A 22293-nucleotide genomic window follows, 5' to 3' on the forward strand; every position below is an offset into this window, starting at 1 on the left:
TTAGGGGTTAAAGAGAGGGAGGGGGATGCCAACTCTGGTGGAGCAGAGAGAGGAGGTTACATCCACCCTGGCAGTGAGGAGGCAGACCCACATTTACTTGCATTCGGAGACCAATAGGTGGGATGTTCCTCTCATTAGCTTACAGTTACTGTGTCTCATGTACCTGCTCAGTGGACAAAGTTCAGTTATATCAGGTAGATGAAATGTGAGATATCTGTTTTTGTTTGACCCCCTGTAACCCCATCAATCTAGGCAATCATACTGAAGTGGCTTATTTTAAGACAGATGCTGATAAAACCTTAAATAATCGTAGACTGCTCATTCTGCAAATGCAACAAAAGTCTTATATCAAATTCTGACGCCAAAGTAGTCAATATTTTATGACTTTATTTCTCAAACTTTTAAAATTTACATGCACATGAAAAAAAACATTTTATTAAAATAAGAACATCTTAAGATCTTTGGTTTTTAATGTTTTAATAAACAAAAAATAAAGAATATTTTCAACAATTCTCTAAATATTAAAAACATACTTTCAAATATTGTTTCACTGTGACTATATTAAGATTATAAGACCATTTTGTGGTTTCTAAAAAACACGTCTTAGCTTCACATGTTGGTTTGGTTTTTAAATGTAATTTTTCAGATATTTTGGAGTGCTGTGATTTGTCAGTGTATGATATTTATTGAAAAAGTTTGCCACATGATGGTTTTGATTTAACTACATTGAGTTGATATCTTACCCCATTTTACATAATCAGTTCATCACAAAGAGCCTAAAATATGATTCAATAGTTTTATTACTCAACTCTTCCCGACATGTGCAATAAAAAAACAAATCATCACAAAAAATCCCCTCAGTATTTCACATGCAACATTTCTCGAGTAGAAATGCAGAACTTTTCTAGAATGAGGCTGTTTTTCTTTTTGGGTGCCAGGACAGCGTCTGTGATCAAAGAGATTTGAATCTGAAGAAATGTTATTTGCATGCGTTGACTTACAATGATACCACACAGCTGGTTTATTCCTGTCAGGGGAGTAAATATCCTCATCGTCTGTTTCTTGGCCGTATTAAACGATCCACCTGGAGATTGGTGGCTCCTTTAGGTGAAAGCAGAAACTCAAGCAAACCCTGGAATTTTCAAATAAAGGCAAAACCTAAAAATGTTTATAGATTGAAGTTTTAACTATCTCAATCAATGATATTGGCTTGTTGATCATTCAATCTATCAAAATAACTCCTTATTAAGTGCAAAAATGGAAGAAAGCTCCTTTGAAAAGCTTGGTCTCAGTCTTGAATCTGCTCACATGTCAGATTTTATTAACATTAAAAAATAAATCAAATTAAAAGATGAAATGATATTTGAGCTAAGACTGTCCAAAAGATGAACAGAATCTAGCCGGCTGTGAATTGTTGTGTTACAGACTCATCCGTGTCTTCACCAGACACAGGACTTATATCTATGACACTGGCTCCCTCTGGTGGTCATCTACTGACACTGCATTCATGAAATCATCTTTTCAGGATGTCAGATAAAGACACTTGGCAGTAGCACTCTGGGTCTGTTCACCAGAGCCTGAGCTTACACCTTGTAGAGAGGATGGCCCACAGGCCTTGGAATCCCAAAGCAGACATGATCATCAACACCATGTGACTAATCGTGCCATCTTTCAGGCTGCAGTGCACCACCACCTCCATCACCAACACCCCTCACCTATCGAGCAGTCCTGGGTTGAGGACGAGGAGGCAGGCCTCTGTCTTTAGCTGTGCTGGGTTTGTGTTTGGGCCTCCTGGCTTGCTGTTCTGGGCCATCAGTAGGATGTGGGCCTTTACTCAGGAGGAAGCTCTCCCAGGCTGGAACAGACTCTTCTACAGAGGTCCAGTATCTCATCTAGGAAAGAGGGACGACAGAAACCTGAGTGTGAGATCAGAAACGTCTCGAGTCACCACACCTGACTCTATTCTGACGACTTCTAGAAGCTGAAATGGAAACTGAAAGAAAGGAAGATGAAAACTCTGAGTGATTTGAAGTACAAGTTAGGGGAACATTTCACAGACCTGAACATTTGAGTGTCAACCTCTCAAATGAGAACAATTTCCTTTCAAGTACAAACCATGCTCTGCAGGACTTTTCATCTTGATCTGCAGTTCAGCTTTTCAGTCACTTCGACACCAGAACACCAGAACATCAGAGCATCAGAGTTTTCCAAACCAATGTGTTTTTCAATTCCCTAGATTGGTGTTGGAAATTATGGTAGAATATTGCCTTTCCCTGCATAATGAAATGTTACACTACTAAATCAAATATGAATGATTGCAAAGTAAATTATAAAAAACTAAAACTTTATTTAGCAGGGAGTTATAAAGTTCTAGTTTTTTAAATATACTTTGCGATCATTCATTTGACTCACTATTGATTAACTCTGATAATAAATATTGATAAATAGTCTTACTCTTAAACTAAACTTCATGCTCTACAAAGTAAAATGAGTTCTTTCTTTATACTGAATTTGAATACCTGTGTTCTGGTTGGAGTTCTTGTGGGGCTGCAGTAGCTCAGTTCATAGTTCAAGTCCCAGTATGGACTGGTGGCTGAACAGGTGCTGGTCCATTTGCCCTTTCCCTTGAGCAAGGCACTGAACCCCAAACTGCTCAGGTGTAGCTGGTTGATGGCAGCCTCCTCACTCTGACATGTCAATAGCATGTTTGTGCATGACTGTATGTTTATCAAACTATATGTGTGTGTGTGTGTGTGTGTGTGTGTGTGTGTGTGTGTGTGTGTGTGTGTAGCATGATCAAAAAATATATATATTAATAAATGAATAAAGTATGTTAAAATCGATCACCCTGAGGTGTCTCTGATTAGAGGAGTTTTATTCTTTAGATAATTATCTTTTGACATCATTTTTTGTCCTCATGGCTGATTAGCAAACAGATCTATGTTTTCTGTTGAGGTATTGTTTCAGATGGAGAAACTCTACAACAAGAGCTAGACTGTGCACATATTTATTGGGATATCAGAGCTCAAGTCATGACTCGGGCTGTGAGAGGAAAACTAAAAGGTGAGCGACATTAAACTTGATACCTCCAGAGCCAGGAGATCAGGTGACGGCAGCCTTTTTCCTCTGAGACGATCCTCTATTTGCTGTAAGTCCTGCAGTCACACAGAGTTCACAAGGTCAATGAAGAAATTATGCTAAAGTTGAGACAGTTAACCTAAAAAATGTGAACGTTCTCATTTTAATACTTCAGCAAAGTGTTGTGAAGTTTTCTTGGATTGGTTCAAAGTAGAGCAAAAGTGATATGTGATGTTGAGACTGGTATATTATCAGGTTTGAAGGGAATCATTCATTCACTACCTATTTTTAAGACTGATATTGTGAATGATGATATAAATATTAACATGAACGAATGATAAAAAGGTAATTTATGAGCAGACGTGACTTCACATTGGTATTTGGATGTTTATGGTGTCCCAAACAAATACCTTTGTTTTCTGAACAATATGTGCCATCATCAAACAGTTTTTATTTTGGACCAATGTCTTCTAAACTGTGTGTCTTTCCTTCATGAGCTGCATTTCTTAAAAACTAAGACAAGTACAAATCTTCAATCTGAATAAACCGAATAGTATAATGTTTGTGGAAACTGTCCACAGTGTAAAATCGATCAGTGCTACCTGCAGCAGAGCGCTGTTCCTCTGACGGGCGGCCTCAGACTCCTGCACCATCTTCTTCATCTGGATCTTCAGCCGCTCTCTGCGACTCTCCGTCTGCTCCAGCAGCTCCGCTCTCCTGTCCAGACTGACGACAAACACAGCACAGAGAAGAAACTGTCATAAATCAGACCTGGCCTTCATGATCTACAAACTCTTAACCTATATCATGAACACTTGAACAGCTAGCATTGACTGAGCGCTGAAGTTGGCATCTTATTCCCAGATTCTGATACAGCTGTTGAGGGAAGGCTGTGGGAACAAGGTCCTAATCCAAAACCACTTAGATTTGTAACATCTGACCTAAATTATTCTAGAGAGTCTTCTTAATACACAGTGTAAAACAGAAATAAAGGGCGATTTCACTAGTTTTTTTTCTGTCTAAACCCCATAAGACCAGATTCTGATCCAGAGCCACAATACCTCAGCTTTTTTAGATATGAACAAAAGAACTCTAGACAGGCTCCAGTCTCTTCTAAACACCAGATTTGTGAAACCTTTGCTCTATTTGTGAAAAGGCAAGAAAGGGCAATTTCACCTTTTTCCTGACTCTGGACCACATTGGAGCTGGTCCTGATCGGTCCTGATCGGTCCTGATCCATAACTCAAATACCTAGGCTTCTTAGATCTGGACTAAATTATTCTAGAGGGTCTACATACTCTTTAAAACTATAGACTGTATAAAGTTTAAAACACAGTTTCGGATTTGTGACCCCTTTCTTGTAATTTATTTGAATATTAGTGTTTTAAGATTATAACTTCAGCGTCGTACAAACTACTATCACACTGAGAAATGACTGCTCACACAATATACGTTGTTTGTGTGGAGAGGACAGTAGTGCACTCTAAGGTAGAAGTAATGGCTCCACCGACGCTGTTATCGATTCACTTTCATCACTGATACACTGAAAACACTCACATTTCCTCATGCTTCTCCATTAATTCGAGTTCTGGGGGTAAACACGCCGACATTGCAGCAACACTAGCAACACTTCCTGAAACAACCGGTGGTTTGTTTCAAGCTGCCCACAGTTTGAACACAACCGGAAGTAGAGCCAAAATAAAAGCATACTTTTTTCTGGAATTGCTTTGAACTAAAAAGCTGGGCAGCTGCTATTTAAAATTATGTTTGTTGTACTGTTGATTTAATATAATGCATATAGATTTACAAATGTTTTTTTCCCCTGTGAAAAGGCATATTTCTATGTTGTTTTATCAGCTGAATATATAAGGGGTTTTATTTTGAAGCCGTGTTCAGGAGTTTTAGTTTTTCTTTTCACAGCTTCCCTTTTGGAGGCATACGGTTACCACGGCTACCAAACACTATGATAATCATGGACGGTGGCCTGCTGCTCCTCCTGCTGGGTTGACTTCAGAAAGCAGCTCATATTTTAGAAATAGTTTTACCGTCTTTTCCTTTCAAAACTATTTTATTATTTAACATATCAGCCTAAAGTGGAGCCTAACATCCTCTCAGCAAGCAGCTTTCACTGTAAAGTTGCAAAGTACTTTTCTCACAGATCCACTTTGACTTTGTGTGTTTTGGTGTGACTGGTATACCTCAGTATGTTTTTTGTTTTATTTTAGTGTTCGACCTTGTCACTAAAAGGTCTTACATGAAACGAATGAGATGGAATTGATTGACCAAGTTGTCATTTTTGTGTTAACAAAGTACACTTTTACACAATTAAACCCAGAGGACTCATGGATTAATCTGTTTTTTTTTTTGTTGCCTAAAAAGTTAAGACAAAAGCTTTTTTCGAACTTTTAAGCACATCAGATTTTTAGACACCTCCTGTCAAGAGTTGATGATTAGTTTAGTTTTTTCCTTGTGTTTCATGCCTTTGTTCCTCCCTGTGTTTATTCTGTAGGCTACTAGTTACCCTTTTTTCTCCCTTGTGTTTAGTGATCCGTGTCTCTTGTTGTATTTTCTTGTGTTTCTCAGTCTTGTCTTCTCTGTTTTATTTGGTAGTTCTTGATCCCTGTCTTTCCAGTTTAGTTTGACTTCCTGACCTTGTGTGCTTCCCTCCTTTTGTTTTGATTAACCTGATTAATTTCACCTGTGTCCTGTGTCCACACCTGTGTTGATTACTCTGTGTATTTAGTTCCTGTTTCCCCTGCCCTGTGTTGGATCACTGTATGTCTTTCCTGTGTTCCCTGTGTTATTTTGGACTTTTTAGATTTAGCTTTTTAAACATTTCAGTTACACATCAAGTTTTGTTTGTACTTTTTGTTCTTTTGTTTTATTAAAACCTTTTTGTTTTAAAATCTGCACTTGGGTCCTCATTCAGCTTTCCCACATCATGAAAGAATGATCCAACCAAGAATGGACCCAGCAGACTTTTTTTTTTTTGTTTGTTTGGGTTTTTGTTTGGGTTTTGGTTGCAGTGGTCCAAAAAATCCAAAACAGGGAAGACATACAACGATCCAACACAGGACAGGGGAAACAGGAACTAAATACACAGAGCAATTAACACAGGTGTGAACACAGGACACAGGTGAAACTAATCAGGTAAATTTAAAAAAAAGGCGGGAAACACTAGGGTCAGGAAGTCAAACTAAACTGGAAATACAGGGATCAAGAACTACAAAATAAAACAGAAGACAAGACTAAGAAACACAAAAAAATACAACAAGAGACATGGATCACTAAACACACAATGGAGACAAAGGATAACTAGAGAATAAACACAGGGATGAACCAAGGCAAGAAACAAGGAAAAAACTAAACTAAACCTCAACACGACACCAACTCCATGATGTAGCTTGTTGCAGCAAATCAGCATCTGGTCACCTCTATCAGACAAAAAAGAAATCAGTTCCTAAAAACAAGTAATATGTTTTGTGTTTAAATGGTCCTTTCAAAGGAAAGTCTGTAAAGGTCAAGCCGAAGGAATAAGCAGATGTCAAACGCCAAATCAGAACCTTTATAAAAAAAGTATTTACACAAATATCATAACACAAAGAATTTCAGAAAATTACATCAAAACCCATATTTTATTTTATGTATAGCAATACCATTTACATATTAAATAACACTATAATAGAATGCTTTGATATAGCTTTCAACGAAACAACAAAAAAAGAAAGAAAAAAGAAATCCGTCTTTTCCTCTTACTTCATTTTACAAAAGTTGAACAAACTGCCACCTTTCCAAAACGGGTCAGTGGAGAGGAAATTATCTTATGAATTACAAGAGAGCTATTCCATTGTTCAGGTTCGACAGCAGAATCATTGCCTCCAGAGGACGGAAACCAAAAGCCCCAAAAAATCAGAAGGAGAGGGGATAACATTGTAATATCACAATCACTGCCTGAACATTGATGGAGGGCGTGAAGCTGGAAACTGGAATGTGATCATGACCACAAACTGGATGCACACACTCACACACACACACCTGGTTTCCACAGAGTTCACCACAAACAGTGACACTGCGAGTGAGCTGAAAACAGATCAGACACTTTGTAAGTGATTTGTGGTACACTGAGAAACAAAAACTGTTAAAGTGTTGAAGTTTGAAATACAAAATCATTCTGATATAACCTTTCCTTCATCAAAGTCCATACACACACAGTCCCCAGAGAAAGACTGGGTTACAGAGGCAACAAACCTATGTACACATCGGATCGTCACACTCTCGCATATTTCCTTTAGAGGCAACACACGTAACACTTGTCTTTCAAAATCACCAGAAATGTTTTAACATGGAGATTAAAAAAAGAGAAACATGACAATCTTTAAGATCCTAGACACACCAGCACTTTAACATAATTATTTCATACATCAATTTGTTTCACATGATCAATACATTCCTGACTGATGAATGTTATAAGCAACTGCACTCTTTCTGCATTAGGGCCCGCGTACACTTACAGTGTTTTTTTTCACAAAAAAATAAATGTAATTGTTGGCCAATAAGGAAGGGCCTATGTCTGCAAGCAACATTTTTTGTATCTATTGTCTACCCAAAATCTATGTAGTTCAACATTTTCAGTGCTTAACGTCCTAAGCACAAACAGCCCTGAGTGACGTGTTTTTTTGTTGCTGCACTCACAGTGCTCAAATATCATTTTTAGAAGGAGAAACTTGAATACAATTTCCAGGCCTGGCGCTGCTGCTAACACTTTCTATCCATTGTTCTAACAATGTCTTTGACACCTACTTGAATGAAAGCAAATATGGGGCTGTCTTGATATCACATTTTCACCTCACATTGTCATGGCCAATAATCATGCTAACTATATCTCGATATTTATATGATATTTATTAAAAACACTTATCTATTTTATAAAAAGCCTAAGAACCACCAAACCGGTGAGGACACTTTTTGGTGTGGGTAGACGACTCTGATTTCTTCTATCATCCCTTCCGATATGATTAGTGCAGTAGTGGCCACACACTGCAGTGAAGGCTAGTACAAGTAACCCAGTCTGAGATGACTGGGTTATCCCAGACAACTGTTAAAAATGAGATTGCCTCATTAAACAATTATTTGTGATGCTTTTAATTTAAAATTTGACATTACAGTCTTGCCTTTAGGTTTCTTTATTTCCTGTCATTTCAAAACATGCTTTTATTTTGAAACAATATCTACGAAGCTATCGTCAGATCATACGTTTTAGAACTGATTAAACTGAGAACAGCTAAAACAAAGCTTAAACAGTATAATTGTTCACCATATCATCCCCTCGATGGGTTGTATGTTGTTCTTGAATTCACAATAAATCTTGGAACATCAGTTTTGAAAGTATCTGACCATCTTTGGAAGGGATGCTACAGCCAGCTGATTAATGAGTCTTCTTCTTCTGCTGTTGCTGCTTTTCCATTGTCCCTACTCTGTTTTATGGCCGGTGGCAACAAGCATAAAGAACCACTACTGACCCTTACTATGAACCAGTTAGCTACATGGCCCAACGTATGCTTATTTTTAGTAAGATATCAGTATTCAATTTTCTTAAAGAGATGGTTATTGTCAACACTGGAATACTGCAACATACAGAGCAGTTAAAAGCAAACTACAGTCACTACCAAGGGACCCAGAAGGACAAAAACACAACATTTGCAACCAAGCAACTGTAAGCACAAGTGAGAAGTGCCCTGAAATAGAGGTTGTGGGTGCTACCAGCGCAGAAAACAGTTAGTGGACACAGACCCTTACAGTGATGTACCCAAAGACTCTTGAGATGCTTCAGAGTTCAGAATGCTGGCAAACATATTGGTTGATATCATCCTGCTTCATCTGCAGCAAAAAAAAAGGTGTGTACAATACTTTCTTCTTTACTCGTGCCTGTGTACTGCCTGGAAGAAAGGCAACTGAAAGGCTATAACAAGCTAGCTTGACTGATTGGCGGCATTGTGTTTTAGCTAGAAATCATGTTAGAAGTTAGCTGAGCTGCAGCAGTTGCTGTCTGAATATTCAGAAAAGGGCATATACATTTTTTGTGCCACTTTCATGCATGACCTGTCCTCTTGCTAAGAGTTAATTTTATTAAAAATTTGAAAGAAACTACCCAGAAATGTTTGTGTGTCCCAAAAACGTGGATAGATTATCTCACATTTCCTTATTTCAAAAGGAAACATGAAACTGCAAGAAAAAAAATACATCTTAATGTTTCACCTGCTGTTAACTTTATCTTTATCTTATCCAAAACTAAACCATTGTTCTGTGATGAAAATTGCAAGTACAGATTTGAGGCCAAAGTTAAAGCTACTGTAGATACTATGGTGTGACTGTGTTGCAAACTTTGTAAGGACACTGATACAGAGAGGGAGTGAGGGATTCAAAGAGGTTGTCTTGCCCGGCACTGTTTTCGGCGCGGGAGGAGAAGTCTTTGGTAAAAGTTTGTAAAAAATCTGAATACATTTGTCTCTCTCTCTCTGTTGCATTCGACACGCTATCTGTTTTGTGCTATGTGGGAAAAAAAAAATCACCTTTTCATTCAGCAAGCAAAATAAGTGTTTGTTACACGCGGTCAAATTACAGAGGTATGAACATCATGACAACCATTGGCTCAGTAAGAACATCTTCATGTCAGCGTAAAGTGTGGGATTGTGTGTGTGTTTATGTGTTTGGGATTACTGCAGTGAAAGCAGAAAACATTTGAGGCTTTGCTCTTTGATAGTCTTTAAAAAATCAAAGAATGTCTCTGGAGAAAAGCTGTGGGACAGAAACTTTGTGCACAAGGCCTTAGGATGTTGAAGAGAGTGATCACACTTCTGCCAACGACCACAGATCTTGAATGGGCCTCTACCTGTTAGCCTGTTGTGGTCTATTTTTGCTAGCCAGTCACTCAAATACTGCTGTGAATGCAAACTAGCTTACCAGTTTGTGACATATTGACATGAGACTCAGGTTTTGAACTATGGCTGTCATGGTAGTTGACTGAACTCTGGTTAAAGCCCTGTGTTTAAACAACTTGGTGATGATTTTGTCCAGAAAAACAAACTAATATGACAGTAAAAGTAAGCTATGTTTCTCTGAGTTCATCAGTGGTTTGATGGAAAAAAGTATGTTTGTCTGATCAACCATAGAAGAGACGGAAACCTAAGCTACTATAAAGTCCAGAATATATGCCGCACAATATATAAGATGCGGTCAGTTTTAACATAAAAAAGGTTTGAACTGTCTTCCTGTGGGATTTCGATGTCATTCAGCAATGTGCACTTTTAGTGCAGACGTTTCTGGTTCTATCTGTTTTACCCATATGGAGTTTGTAACCCTGCCAGTTACTGTAATGTTGATAGTTATAAAGTACGGACACACTGCCTAGGACCAATTTACTTAATAGTGTACCGCTGTTTTCTTTCAAAGCATGAATATGACCTAATGAGAGTGAAAAGTGTTAGAAAGTGGCGGCACCAGTCTGGTCTGCATCCCGGCATGCTTTGAGCATCTAAATGGCCACTAGTGGTGCACACATTGGTGGCACATGAGGTCAAGTGCAGTGGATGATGATGCCGGCACATGTCCAAGCTTTAGGTAAAATACTTAATGCCTCTTTAACTATAGAATACCTCTTTCTGCATTTAATACTGGTATATTGGTCACAACTATAAACGACCCAGCCTACGTTTTTGATGAAAATAAAGACTTAAAACTGCACCAAATGTTATGGTAATTCTACTAGTAGTTGTCTGTGTATGTAAGCTCTATTCAGACCAACATCAAAGCTAATGTCTGATTAAATTGCGCAAAAAAGATGCCAGTATGAACATATAATGCAGATTTCCAGAATAAACTGCATTCATGTTTTACAATGTATGCCTGTAAGATGACCAAATATGTTTCAAATCTTTTTTGTAATAACACAAAAATTCACGACTTAAAGTGTGAAAACCCACAGCTTAAAACAGTGCCCAACAAATCTATAATCTGTATATGCGATACATTAACTTAACGCCCCAGAACTCAACCTTCCTTGTATTTTACTGTAATTTAAGTATTTCCTAAAGTTAAATTTTCAGTAGGAAGCTGCAGGTTTATGGCCGAGTACCATGGACTTGGATATAAGTGTGTTTTCTTCCAGTATTTGTCGACAATAGAGCAAACATGGATATTGGCGAGGCTTGTGTTCAGGTTGGACAGAGGAGTTGGGTTTAGTACTGCTAGATGTTCAAAATAAAAAATCTGCTGATTGACTAATATTTAAGTTCTGACAGAATACTTGAAGGTCAGAAAAGAAAGCAAAACATGCTGCAAAAACAAAACAAATGCATTTACTTTCAACACAATTCAGCAGCCTTTCACAGTAGGGTAACATTTGAGTAACATTTCAGATGAAGCATATGAGCATGAAATATTCCTGTTGGTGTTAGCTTGAACACAGTAGCATCAGCTGATGCTGGTTATATGACAATGATTGGGACTGTGTCACTGTAAGAAAATTTCTCTAGTAAGCTTGTTTCTCCATAAACTCCAGCTCTTACAAAGATGGCTGTGCACAGGAAACACACTGCAACTTGTTGAGATTCATCAGGAGAACATGACACACAGGTGTGACGGCTGCAGGCCTCCAATTTGCAAATTTAGGTCCATTATAGGGCCAATGTATCTTGACCTGTACTGCATTCTTAAACCACATACAACTACCAAACATTTACTATACATCATTAAAGCAGCTTAATAAATGACTGAATTATTACATGAAAAAAATCAAACAGCTCAGTGGTGAGACTCTTCAGATCTGGATCAGATTGACACTCACTGCTTTAAACCCTGTTTCAGATTACTAAACCTAACCCATGTGTTGCATAGAGCTTGTTTTTGAGTCTGCAGATCATACTAATACAACCCTGTAATGATATATGTTAATGTGCATGGGAGCACATGAGGGCTGTCAATCCATCAGAATGACTTAACAGAAAATAAAGTAATGTCCGGAAAGATGGATGTCGAAAGATGTGTTGTTGCATCATCTGATGTTGTTTCACGATTCAAATTTAAGCATCAGTCACTACTGGTGGAGTTTGTCTGTGTGTGAACATGCGTGTGTGTGAGTGGTCACATGACATAGCAGCATACAGGTAAGTGTAGGACTGAGGGAGTCCACTTTCACATGGTTAGAAATGAGCTGTGAGTACTGGAGTGGTAAACCATCTGATGTGGTGGAAATTAACCGGCCTGAGGCAGGAGGCCACAAAAGGACATGTACAAAAATCACAAAGTTATTATGATAAGGATATATTTATATATGTATACATACAGTATTTCCATATATTAAAAAGCATAATATGAATTATACAAAGAAATAGTAAAATTTCACAGTAGCAGTTGTTACACCACCTTGGGTATTCTAACATATGTGTGACTCGCTAGTAAGAGGGAGAGTGACAAGAAACAAGGCAAGAAAAGAAAAAAAGAAGAGGAAGAGGAAAGAAATTGGAAAAGAAGAGCTAGTTTTCAGTGGCAAAATGCTCCAACATCTTGGTTCTTGTGGTAAATGAGTGGAAATGTGAGTAGTATAGATGAGCAGGGCGGAGGAGGTCACACTGAGCTGAAGTCAACCAGTTTTTTGTCACTGAGGCAGAGAGTTCACGCCTTCCTCCATCCACTGTCTGAAATCAACATGTAGCTGTCAGGCAGAACAACGTCCTTCACAGAAGCAGTCGGATTAATCGGGGCCAAAGCCGTGGAATGTCAAAAACAAAATCAGAGCTGGAGTTGAGGAAAGCCAAGTGAGTCAGCTTTAGTATAGGCAGTAACACTGACATTATATAGTGCAAACAAGAAAAGACAGAAAAGTGTTTCTCGTTGCCTATCCACGCTGTTGTGAAAAACAAAAAAACTCAAAGTTGCAGGTGCAAACCCTTCAGTAGGAGAACATTAAGACATAAAATGGCGAAAAAATAAATATCAAAAACTTTTTATCAGTGTAAAAAAGTAATCAGGTTATTCATTTTAACCAAGAGTCTGGCAAAAAAAGGCCTCAAAAAGTCTTGTCCACAATAGTTCCTTGACGTTTTACAAAGTTAAGTGCCTCCTTTGTGGGCTCACGGATCCTGCAGGGACCCGCAGGACGCCCTCAGATCAGCTCCAGAATGGAGTCTCTCTCAGACCAGAGACTCCATGCTCTCAGCCTGGTCAGACTGGTCAGAGATGGACCCCATGGTCACGTTAATGTCCCTGGACAGAAGGCTCGAGCCGTTGTCCTTGGAGCCGACGAGGCTGAGCAGAGCTTTGTATAAGTACTCGTACTGGTCCTGTGGATGCATCAGAGACAGATAATGTATGAGAACATATATGAGTTAGTCTCCAGGTATTATTATTCGTATAAAACTGTGTTGGACTCACAGTGTATGTAAAGACTCCTGGCCTCATGAGGTTAATCATCTTGGCCACTTGATAGACGTCTACGGCGCCCTCGCTCTCCAGCTGCTGAGACAGAGTGGTGAGGGCACATAGCATGCCAGCTGACACTGCTCCTAACCTGTCAGGCACACACATTCACACACAGTCAGGGTCTGAGACTAACAACCAGCTTTGCACTATTATCAGAAAAGCTCCTGTAGTATGTTTATCCTCTGCTTGTTTGTCCATGTATTCTTGGTTTTTGTTGTTTCAGCAGGAGCATTGGAAAGGTCTGTTCTGCAAAACTGGACAGCACTGGAACTAGGCTAAATGCTACTACTGAACCCAGAGAGCTATTGTTGTGAGAAAAGGGACTAACGACAGCACCTCAAGACCTCTCTGAATCAGAGGATACGAGCTGGTCACAGTCCAGAGCTCCCTGCCTTACTGACTGCTGCCGTTTTACCAACTTTTTTCAATTTTTAGAAGTTAAATCAGAAAAACAGCCAAATGGAAGTACGTCTGCAAAGTTTGTTCTCAGTGTTTGTTTTTTTTGCATAATAACACAATCCACAGTTTGGATGATATGTTCCCTTTATCAAAAAACACTGTATTAGCTTTTTAAGGCGAAGACTGAGTTGAAATAAACTCTACATCCATTACTGTGTCAGCCTGATAATTTTCAGCATTTGTTGCTTTAAATGAACTTAAACTGGGGTGCACTAATATCAAAATTCAACCATCAGTATACTCTGCAAAATCAAAATTGACTTGCTTGTTGTTGACCTGATAAGCTGATCATTGTGCTGCTGGAGGACGAACATGCATGTGCTGTGAATAGTGCAAAACAAACAGGCTTTCTTGCAGCAAAGCAAAGCACTGACAATTTTGTAAATTAAGTGTTCACTGATATTACTGTTTGTATCAGAGTTTCTTTAGAGTAGCTAAATTACACGACAAAGTTTATCCAGTCTGCAGAAGCTAATAGCCTAGCTTTGGTTTCAGTTCTCAGGTCAGTTTCTCCACAAAGGGGCCAAGCTGACCAAGACATCCTATAGGTAATACATGAACTATCATGAAGTACCATAATAAAATAAAACAGACAGAAAAACAGACTGTACCTTTAAAATAGCTAAATTATGTGGTACAATTGACCCTGCCTGCAACATACTGCAGGACAGAGCTGAATGGCATCTACTGTAGGTGATACACTTACTAGTACTAAAAGTCTATTCAATTTAATCTATGAAAAGTTTAGACATTATGTGAAGAGAGTAAAAGAGTGTTTTGGATTCATTTGATGTTTGGAATAAAAGTCTGAGAGGAAACCGTTCACTGTAGCAACCTGTAAGGTCATTTAACTCCTCTCAGCGTAACGAGCTATGGCTTAAAATCCATCCATCCACACCATTCTCCAAATGCTTTTAGGCTTGTCCTAAACCTGATCCGTAATTTTACATAAGTTGGTTTGGAAATCACTTAAATACGAAAAGTTTAAGAAGTGCTCCACTTTGTCTTATAGCCATGAAATGGGCTGTCATGAATTTAATGTATCCCAGAGGACAACAGTTCCCAACGTAAACACGTCCATTAAAAGTGCTTGTTTTGGAACTGACAGACTCTGAATTTGATTCTAAGTGCCTCATTATCCAGTGAGCTCACACAGGCTGAGGTACTTATGGTACTTTGTTTGTTATGTCTGTCATCAGTGAATGTATTTTACCCACCACCTATAGTCTACTGCTCAGGTTGTGGTCCTGGTTATAACTTTTCCAGCTTGTTACAATTACAGTATAGCTGTCACCGTAGAGCTGCACTTCTTTTAAATGGTCTTTCCGTTGTTCTGTCTCCTCTGATTCAAGTCTGATTCGATTAATTCAATTGGCTGTAAGAAAATCTCTCAGAGGACTCTTCGCCGCCTTGAAAACCTTCACAACTCAGTGCTCGTGATGTCCTTGACAGCAGCTTAGTCGAGGAGTGAAGACCCTCACAGATCAGGAATGTCACCTCCGCGATTAAAGATTTATTAGCGAATGAATCCACCTGAGAACGACAGCTCGGCACCGCGTGAGGCTCCCGAGAGAACGCCGGGTCGCATTCACGACGTAAAGCGTCCCCTCTTCCATTAGCAGCCCTGTCAGGAGCTCAGCAGAGAGTGCTGCTAACAACCCATGGCTGGCTGAATAATGAGCGTGAAGACAATTAGGATGAGCCTCTAACTGACAATCTCTGAGGTGCTGCGAGCCGGCTGCACCATGGCAACCCGATGAAGTGCTCAATTAGTCGTTAGTTTTCTTCTTGAAGATGCAACAGGCAATCTTCATTATTCTAATGAATAAACATGAGCGGAGCTGCTGGATTAGAGTGTCATTTAAAAACACTAATATGTGTCACTGCTGAAGACACTTTCGTTACGTTTAATTGGGCAGTTTGCAGGAGTTCCTGGGGGGGGGGGTCAGAGGTGAAAGAAAAAAACAAATATCTTTTCTTAACTTGCAGAATGATCCGGCTGCTCATGTTTCTCTATGCATGCTGAGGCATTAAAAAGGGTTAACAGTTTGTTAATGTAGGAGTGGGATAGCAATCACAATACTATCCCCAAAACTAATCCCATAATTTTAGATTATAGGGAAATTTCATTTAGCGTTCTGTGTCGACCTCATGCCTAAAACCAGGGTGAGTTGATTCATTTTAAAGGTTTCCAAACTGTTGCAGGAATTAATTTTAATTCTGTAGCCATGCAAAACTTGTATAACATCAGCCCTGCTAAGCTGTCTGTCTTTGGAAGTTCAAGGATGACTTTAAACAAAATGGTCACGAGGAGTCATGGGTGGGGGGTTCCAAACTAAAACTGGAGCTTACCCAGAAGACTAGGGTTTGATTCTCCTTTGAAAATAAGGATCAGTGAATACCTTTTAATGACATTAATGTACATAATTTATGTATCATGGATACTTTTGAGATTTGAATGTCGAAATTTGGTTAAAAACTCCTCAAGAAAGTGTCTCATGTTTACAGCGTTCGTGAGGATATCAAGATCATCATATTTGTATTACCAGGGGACTCTCGTCTAAATTATCTTTTCCGTGTTAGTTGGGATTGAGAACATTTTAATAAAGAAAAAAAAATGAATGAGATAGTAACAATGTTCCCATCTTTCTATTCTGAGTGTAAAAGTGGCACACTTTATGTCAGTGTTATCTACAGTAATGTTTAATTTGACTTGTTTTATCATACAACACTTTTTTAAAACGATCTACAGAACCTCCTTGGAGATTAACTTGTGTAGTGATGTGCCGACATGTGTAGTCTAAGAGTAAATATGATGTAGGACTGACTCATCGTGGACGATGGTTGGTCCATCGCGGGTGGCTGCCTCCTCTTTAATGACGTTGATGAGCTCGAAGGTGCTGCTGAGGGGTGCGTCGGGGTTCGGCCACTTGGGGCACTGAAAGTGACGAACCTCTAATACATAGTCATCCTGCAAGAGACAGAGACAGAAAGGATGAATGAAGAATGCTTCATTAGGAACAAGTGCACAGAAACAATTTATGAGACTTTAGTTTTGAGTTAAAGGTGACATATCACGCTTTTTTCATCAATATATATTGGTCTAAGAGGTCCCCAAAACATGTCTTTAAAGTTTATGCTCAAAAAAACACTTTGAAATCAGATTTTGGCATGCCTGAAAAGCCCTCTTCTTCAGTCCTCCTCAGAACACTCTGTTTTCTCTCTGACCAAGCCCCCTCAGGAAGTGGATGTGCCTCAGCAGTCCAGCACGTTGATCTAATGTTTACATGTTGGCTGAATATACACGGCTGCTCAGAGATCACGTTACTTCAACCCTCTGAATCTGATCCAGAATCTGATCCTGACGGAGAGGCACCTGCAGCAGGACCTTTCTGAAGGATTGGTCACAGATTTAGTGTTTCTTGTTGTTTTATTTATCAGTATGTCGACGTGTGTCTTGGTACACAGCTACGAACATGTAGCTATGTGGCTATGCTAACTAGCGCCAGCACTTATCCATGACAAATAAAAATCATCCACTAGATCTTCAAATCTGCAGACGTGGGGAGTAAAACCGACCTCTGCCAGAGAGGCAGCGGAACCTTTTCTGAAGGATTGGTCACAGATTCTGTGTTTCTTGTTGTTTTATTTGTCAGTATGTAGACGTGTGTCTTGGTACACAGCTACAGCTACGTCATGTAGCTATGTGGCTATGCTAACTAGCGCTAGCACTTATCCATGATAAATACAAATCATCCACTAGATCTTCAAATCTGCAGACGTGGGGAGTAAAACCGACCTTTGTGTTTATTAAGACAGCCTACAACTAGCATGCCTCCCTCCTAAGCTCCTTGTTAGCACACATTTGTGCAGGTAATGAAAAACGGAGGGGGGATTCAGTATTATTTTATACAGTCTATGGGCTGAACAAGCTCCGAGCTCTGACTCCGTGACAGACCAGATATTGTTGTTATGTAACAAAAACACGGAAGTCTGAAACGGCTCGTTTCACACACATTTACAGAAAGGTGGAGAAATCAGAACAGGGGCAGAATGGATTTTTTTCATTCTCGGGGGGTTTGTAGACATGCCAGGGACACATATTTCAGGTAAAGAACCATTAAAAAGTCAATTTTGCATGATATGTCACCTTTAAACAACAAGATTGTATGATGATGCACAAAAATGTCCAACAACATTAACATCCTCAATTTAGCACACGTCAAATTTCACTATTTTGTTGTAGGCTTTAAAATAGTGATATGATGCTTCCAGTGTCTGAGGCCAGTATGATTATAGTTCATACATCAGTTACTGTATATCAATTTACAAAATAAATATTAATTAAAGTTTAGTTGAGATTACAGGAAGGCTGAAGCTGTGTGTTAGCAGCTGTGAAGACAGTGAGTGGGGAACGCCATGTTTCATGTTCTACCCAGGACCTCTGGGGGCTCTAAAAACACTAACATGCATCATTCAGTCCTAAAACCCTCCTAAAACATACACTGGATTTCTAAATGTCTCCCTGCACCGACCTGTGTGGCCTCCAGGATGAAGTCGTGGATGCTGATCTGCTCCTCATTGGACAGACAGAGACGGTCTTTACTGATGAGGGTGACAGTGAACGCCTCGCAGTTCATGGCCTCCTCCCGACTGGGCCAGTACACAAACTCATCCTCTGCCTGCAGGAGAGCACAGAGGACCACAGATTATTATTTCTTCACTTGTAACACAACACAGTGTTATCCTGTATTAGAACTATATCAACCAAGTGTACATCTGTGAATACAAAGGCTCACTTGAGTCAACATCACTATGGAAGTTCCACTTTGGTTGGTAAACTACACTTTAGTTATGAGCAGAATAAGAAATGAATAACACATTTCAGGCTGCGTTGAAAAAACAAATGAAAGTCTCCATTAAAGCGATAGTTCAGTGTTTTACAAAGTTGAGTGTGTGTTCGTTGAAGTGTGTTTTTTTTTTTTACCAGTCCTTGGTTGGCAGGCAGCATAACGATGATTTGTGCATTGTGGTCCCAGATCATTCTCCAGAAGTCTTTTGTGGTGTGAGGCAGAGGATGCTGGGTAATGATGAACTCATTACTCCTGTAGTAACCCTGAATTAAAAAAAAAAAGAAGAAACAACATTAGGTTTGTCGTGAAGTTACTGAACACACAGCACTGACTTAGACTTTAAATTTGAAAGACTAAAAATTGAAAATGTCCTGCAATCACCAGTGATTCATCTGCAAATGTGAGATTTGTATGCTTGTTATGGACTTGAATCTCCTTTTATAGAAACTCTTTAAAGGCGCTTTCAACAAATCCTACCAAATCTACACTTCAGCAATATCTCACGCTCTCTGTTGTGGATTTTGACAAGAACACGGCTAATTTGCTACACCCTGTCAAAGGCACAATACCTAACTTGTAGAGGCAACCTGAACTTTCAAACTATCCATACTGTATGTGCATATCCTCTGTTCACTAAAAAGGGAATCCCGGTATTTCTAAACTTAGGCCCTGCTGTAACACATTTTTGGGGTCTTGTACATATCATTAGGCTTCTGTGTGCTTTAAACGATTAGTTCAGAATAAAAAAAATCGAAGAAAATGATTTTTATAACTAACAAATCGATGCAAAAGTAGAGAAACAACTCCTTCGTTCTGAAGAGTAGAATTACTGCTTTTGTTAATGGAGTTTGGTGCACGTGGTGACTGCATATTTATGCTGTTTGAGCTTTCAAAAGAAGCATCTAACTTAATGAAAACTCTGTCTCTGTTGGAATAATTTCTATAACGTCATAAGGAGCTTTGAAAAATTATCAGAGCCTTCATTTGCCAAAAATAAGCTCTTTTAGTCGACATCATTTGATCAGGCGTGCATGAACCTGACAATTATGTTGCAGCAAATATCCTGAATAAAGAATAAAGATCACAAATAAACAGCAACAAGGCCCTGGTTTAAAATACTGGAATTTCACACTAACTGTCAGATGTATTCAAAGATCACAATGAGTCAACATTTATGTGTCAGGGAAACAAATTCAGTATAAAAACGCAGCCGTTACAGCCATGACTTTATGCAACCTGCTCTGAGTCAAAACCGCAAAAGGCAGAGTGGAAAGATCAATGATTCACAGAAAAAGTGGAGGTGCTGACCATGATGTAAGAGGCGTTAATGTAGTCGGTGCCTTTGATGCCAGGCAAAGGTGCGAGGCCGACCCTTGCTCGCTCCGCTGCTCAGACAGGAGAGACAGAGAGAGAGAGAGAGAGAGAGAGAGAGAGAGAGAGAGAGAGAGAGAGAGAGAGAGAGAGAGAAAAAAAAAAAGCCATTCACTAGTTTATCAGAACAGAACATGCACTGAGAGGCCACTCTGTGTGCTTTCATTCATGCTTTAGCTGTCATTGGTTCAGTGTGGACAGTTCTTTGTAATTCTTGGGGGGGGGGATTCAGAGAAAAGTGGAACAGACAGAGACTGTCAACAGATTGTGTAACAGCTAGAGAGGGAAAGTAACGGCAGGGTGACCAGACAGAATGTAAACAACTGAGAGCTAGTAACAAGGTTTACCGGATATCATTTGGAGGCTTGTTTGAAAACTTCTTCAAAACATAACATTGTGAGGGGCACCGGCTTGGCCTAGTGGTTAAATCATGCATCCCTTAAAAATCTATATTTATATATTTAAAAACTGAAACCTTAGATATTCTACGGGGTGCTGAAACACGCCTGCTGCTTTGAATTCATACTAAAGTGTGTTACTTGTCTCTGCCTACTTCACTCATGCTCAATATAATGATGCCTTTTTGTTCAGTTTTTAGTTTAAAATCTTTTTATATGGTGTGTAGATCAACAGATAATCATAAGAATTACATGAATCAAGTGAGGCATGTAAGGTATCCAATACGTCCATAAAAATAAAATGGAAGGTGTAAAAAAGGTAAAAAAAAAAAAGCATATTGTCCTGCAAATTGTAAGAATAGCAAACAAAGACATTGTTCAGAAAATGAAAAGTTTAGCAACAAAAAGTGTGAAACTGAAGAATGTTTACACTCATTGTGGCTGGATTACTTTGCAGCTTTGACAATGCATTTTTAAGTGTTTATGCTTCTTTTCTGGCCATTGATATTGGCTGATAGTCATTATGCTACTTATGATTATATAATTTTTGGTTTGTTTGTGTTTATTTGTTTCATATGTATTGTATAGATTGTAGCCTCTACACATGCCATTAATGATTTCTGAAGATTTAATAAAGTTTGATTAATGTTTTTCCATCCAAAAGTGCGATGAAAAACTAATACGGTAATGCAAAAACGTCAGTTCCTCGAGTGTCCACTGGAGGCTGGCTGCAAAATCCATGGATCCTAACTAGGTCCATATATATATATATAGGTTTTTAAAAACACAATTAGACATGCTAACAGCCTGGTTGAAAAAATAAGTTATAGTTGCATGAGTTGACTGTCAGGAGGGTAGTTTGAAGACTCTGCTCCACCTTTTTGCTTGTTGTTAGTTTGATTGCACGTTAGATCAAGTGAGCATTTTCAATATGTTGACCACCATCGTTGGGTTTCATAACGCCTCTTCAGAATCCAATGGATGGAAACGATGTCCATGTTTTTAATCTGTAACCTTGCTCCTGCAAAACTTTAAAATGTAAAACAAACTCAGCAACTCTAACAACACTGCTGTTTCAGAGTCATTATAAAAGTTCCTCTGAAGCAGCTGAAACTCATTATTTATCATTTATTTCACAAGTTATAAACTAATCTATCATGTGAACAGAACATAAATACCCTCTACTGTTCTCTGTGTACTGTTCTTCTTTAATGCCGTGGCTGCAAACTCACAGATGATCAATTCATTGAATAATGTCCACACTTCCTCTCTGCAGCTCTTTCTTCTGGGAGTTATTATTTTCTGTTGTTTGCTTTTTGCTGCTGGAGGCATTTTCATTTGAAATTGAAAACATTTTACTCTCATGAGTGCTGTACTTACATGGCACCACGGAGGAGTTTCGATTTTTCTCCTTGTTGCAGTCCTTCTGAGCGTTGAAGCACTCTGTGAATCTGGTATTACACTGCGTTACCAACTACAAACACAAAGAAGAAGAAGAAGAAGAAGAAGAAGAAGAAGAAGAAGAAGAAGAAGAAGAAGAAGAAGAAGAAGAAGAAGAAGAAGAAGAAGAAGAAGAAGAAGAAGAAGAAGAAGAAGAAGAAGAAGAAGAGAGGGAGGGTTGTGTTAGTTTGTTCATGAAAAGCAAATCATCACAGCTG

The 22293-nt window shown here is 38.9% G+C and overlaps 2 protein-coding genes across 4 annotated transcripts in view; both read right to left on the reverse strand.

Moving 5' to 3' along the window:
* Positions 1–782: 782 nt before the first annotated feature.
* c1h3orf14 (chromosome 1 C3orf14 homolog) lies at positions 783–4784 on the reverse strand. Of its 3 annotated transcripts, none has more exons than XM_034682969.1 (5): positions 4636–4777; positions 3681–3804; positions 3087–3155; positions 1716–1892; positions 783–946 (listed from the first exon to the last, which is right to left on the reverse strand). In XM_034682969.1, exons 1-4 carry the CDS (start codon positions 4686–4688, stop codon positions 1716–1718), a joined length of 423 nt encoding a protein of 140 aa, XP_034538860.1. In that variant the 5' UTR covers positions 4689–4777; the 3' UTR covers positions 783–946. The 3 variants fall into 3 exon arrangements, with proteins under 3 accessions (XP_034538860.1, XP_034538852.1, XP_034538869.1); XM_034682961.1 differs by having other exon boundaries at positions 783–1132; XM_034682978.1 differs by lacking the exon at positions 3087–3155 and having other exon boundaries at positions 783–1892; positions 4636–4784.
* Positions 4785–11409: 6625 nt separating this feature from the next.
* ptprga (protein tyrosine phosphatase receptor type Ga) overlaps positions 11410–22293 on the reverse strand; it is a 401392-nt gene continuing 390508 nt past the window's right edge. Inside the window, exons 22-28 of the mRNA XM_034682949.1 lie at positions 22016–22109; positions 20175–20251; positions 19001–19129; positions 18549–18695; positions 16842–16984; positions 13507–13642; positions 11410–13415 (exon numbers count right to left, since the gene is read on the reverse strand). Coding sequence (XP_034538840.1) covers positions 13266–13415; positions 13507–13642; positions 16842–16984; positions 18549–18695; positions 19001–19129; positions 20175–20251; positions 22016–22109 — 876 coding nt within the window. The 3' untranslated portion in view covers positions 11410–13265. The remainder of the gene's footprint in view (positions 13416–13506; positions 13643–16841; positions 16985–18548; positions 18696–19000; positions 19130–20174; positions 20252–22015; positions 22110–22293) is intronic.

Source organism: Notolabrus celidotus, chromosome 1 (assembly GCF_009762535.1).
Source record: "Notolabrus celidotus isolate fNotCel1 chromosome 1, fNotCel1.pri, whole genome shotgun sequence".
NCBI classification, from domain to species: domain Eukaryota; kingdom Metazoa; phylum Chordata; class Actinopteri; order Labriformes; family Labridae; genus Notolabrus; species Notolabrus celidotus.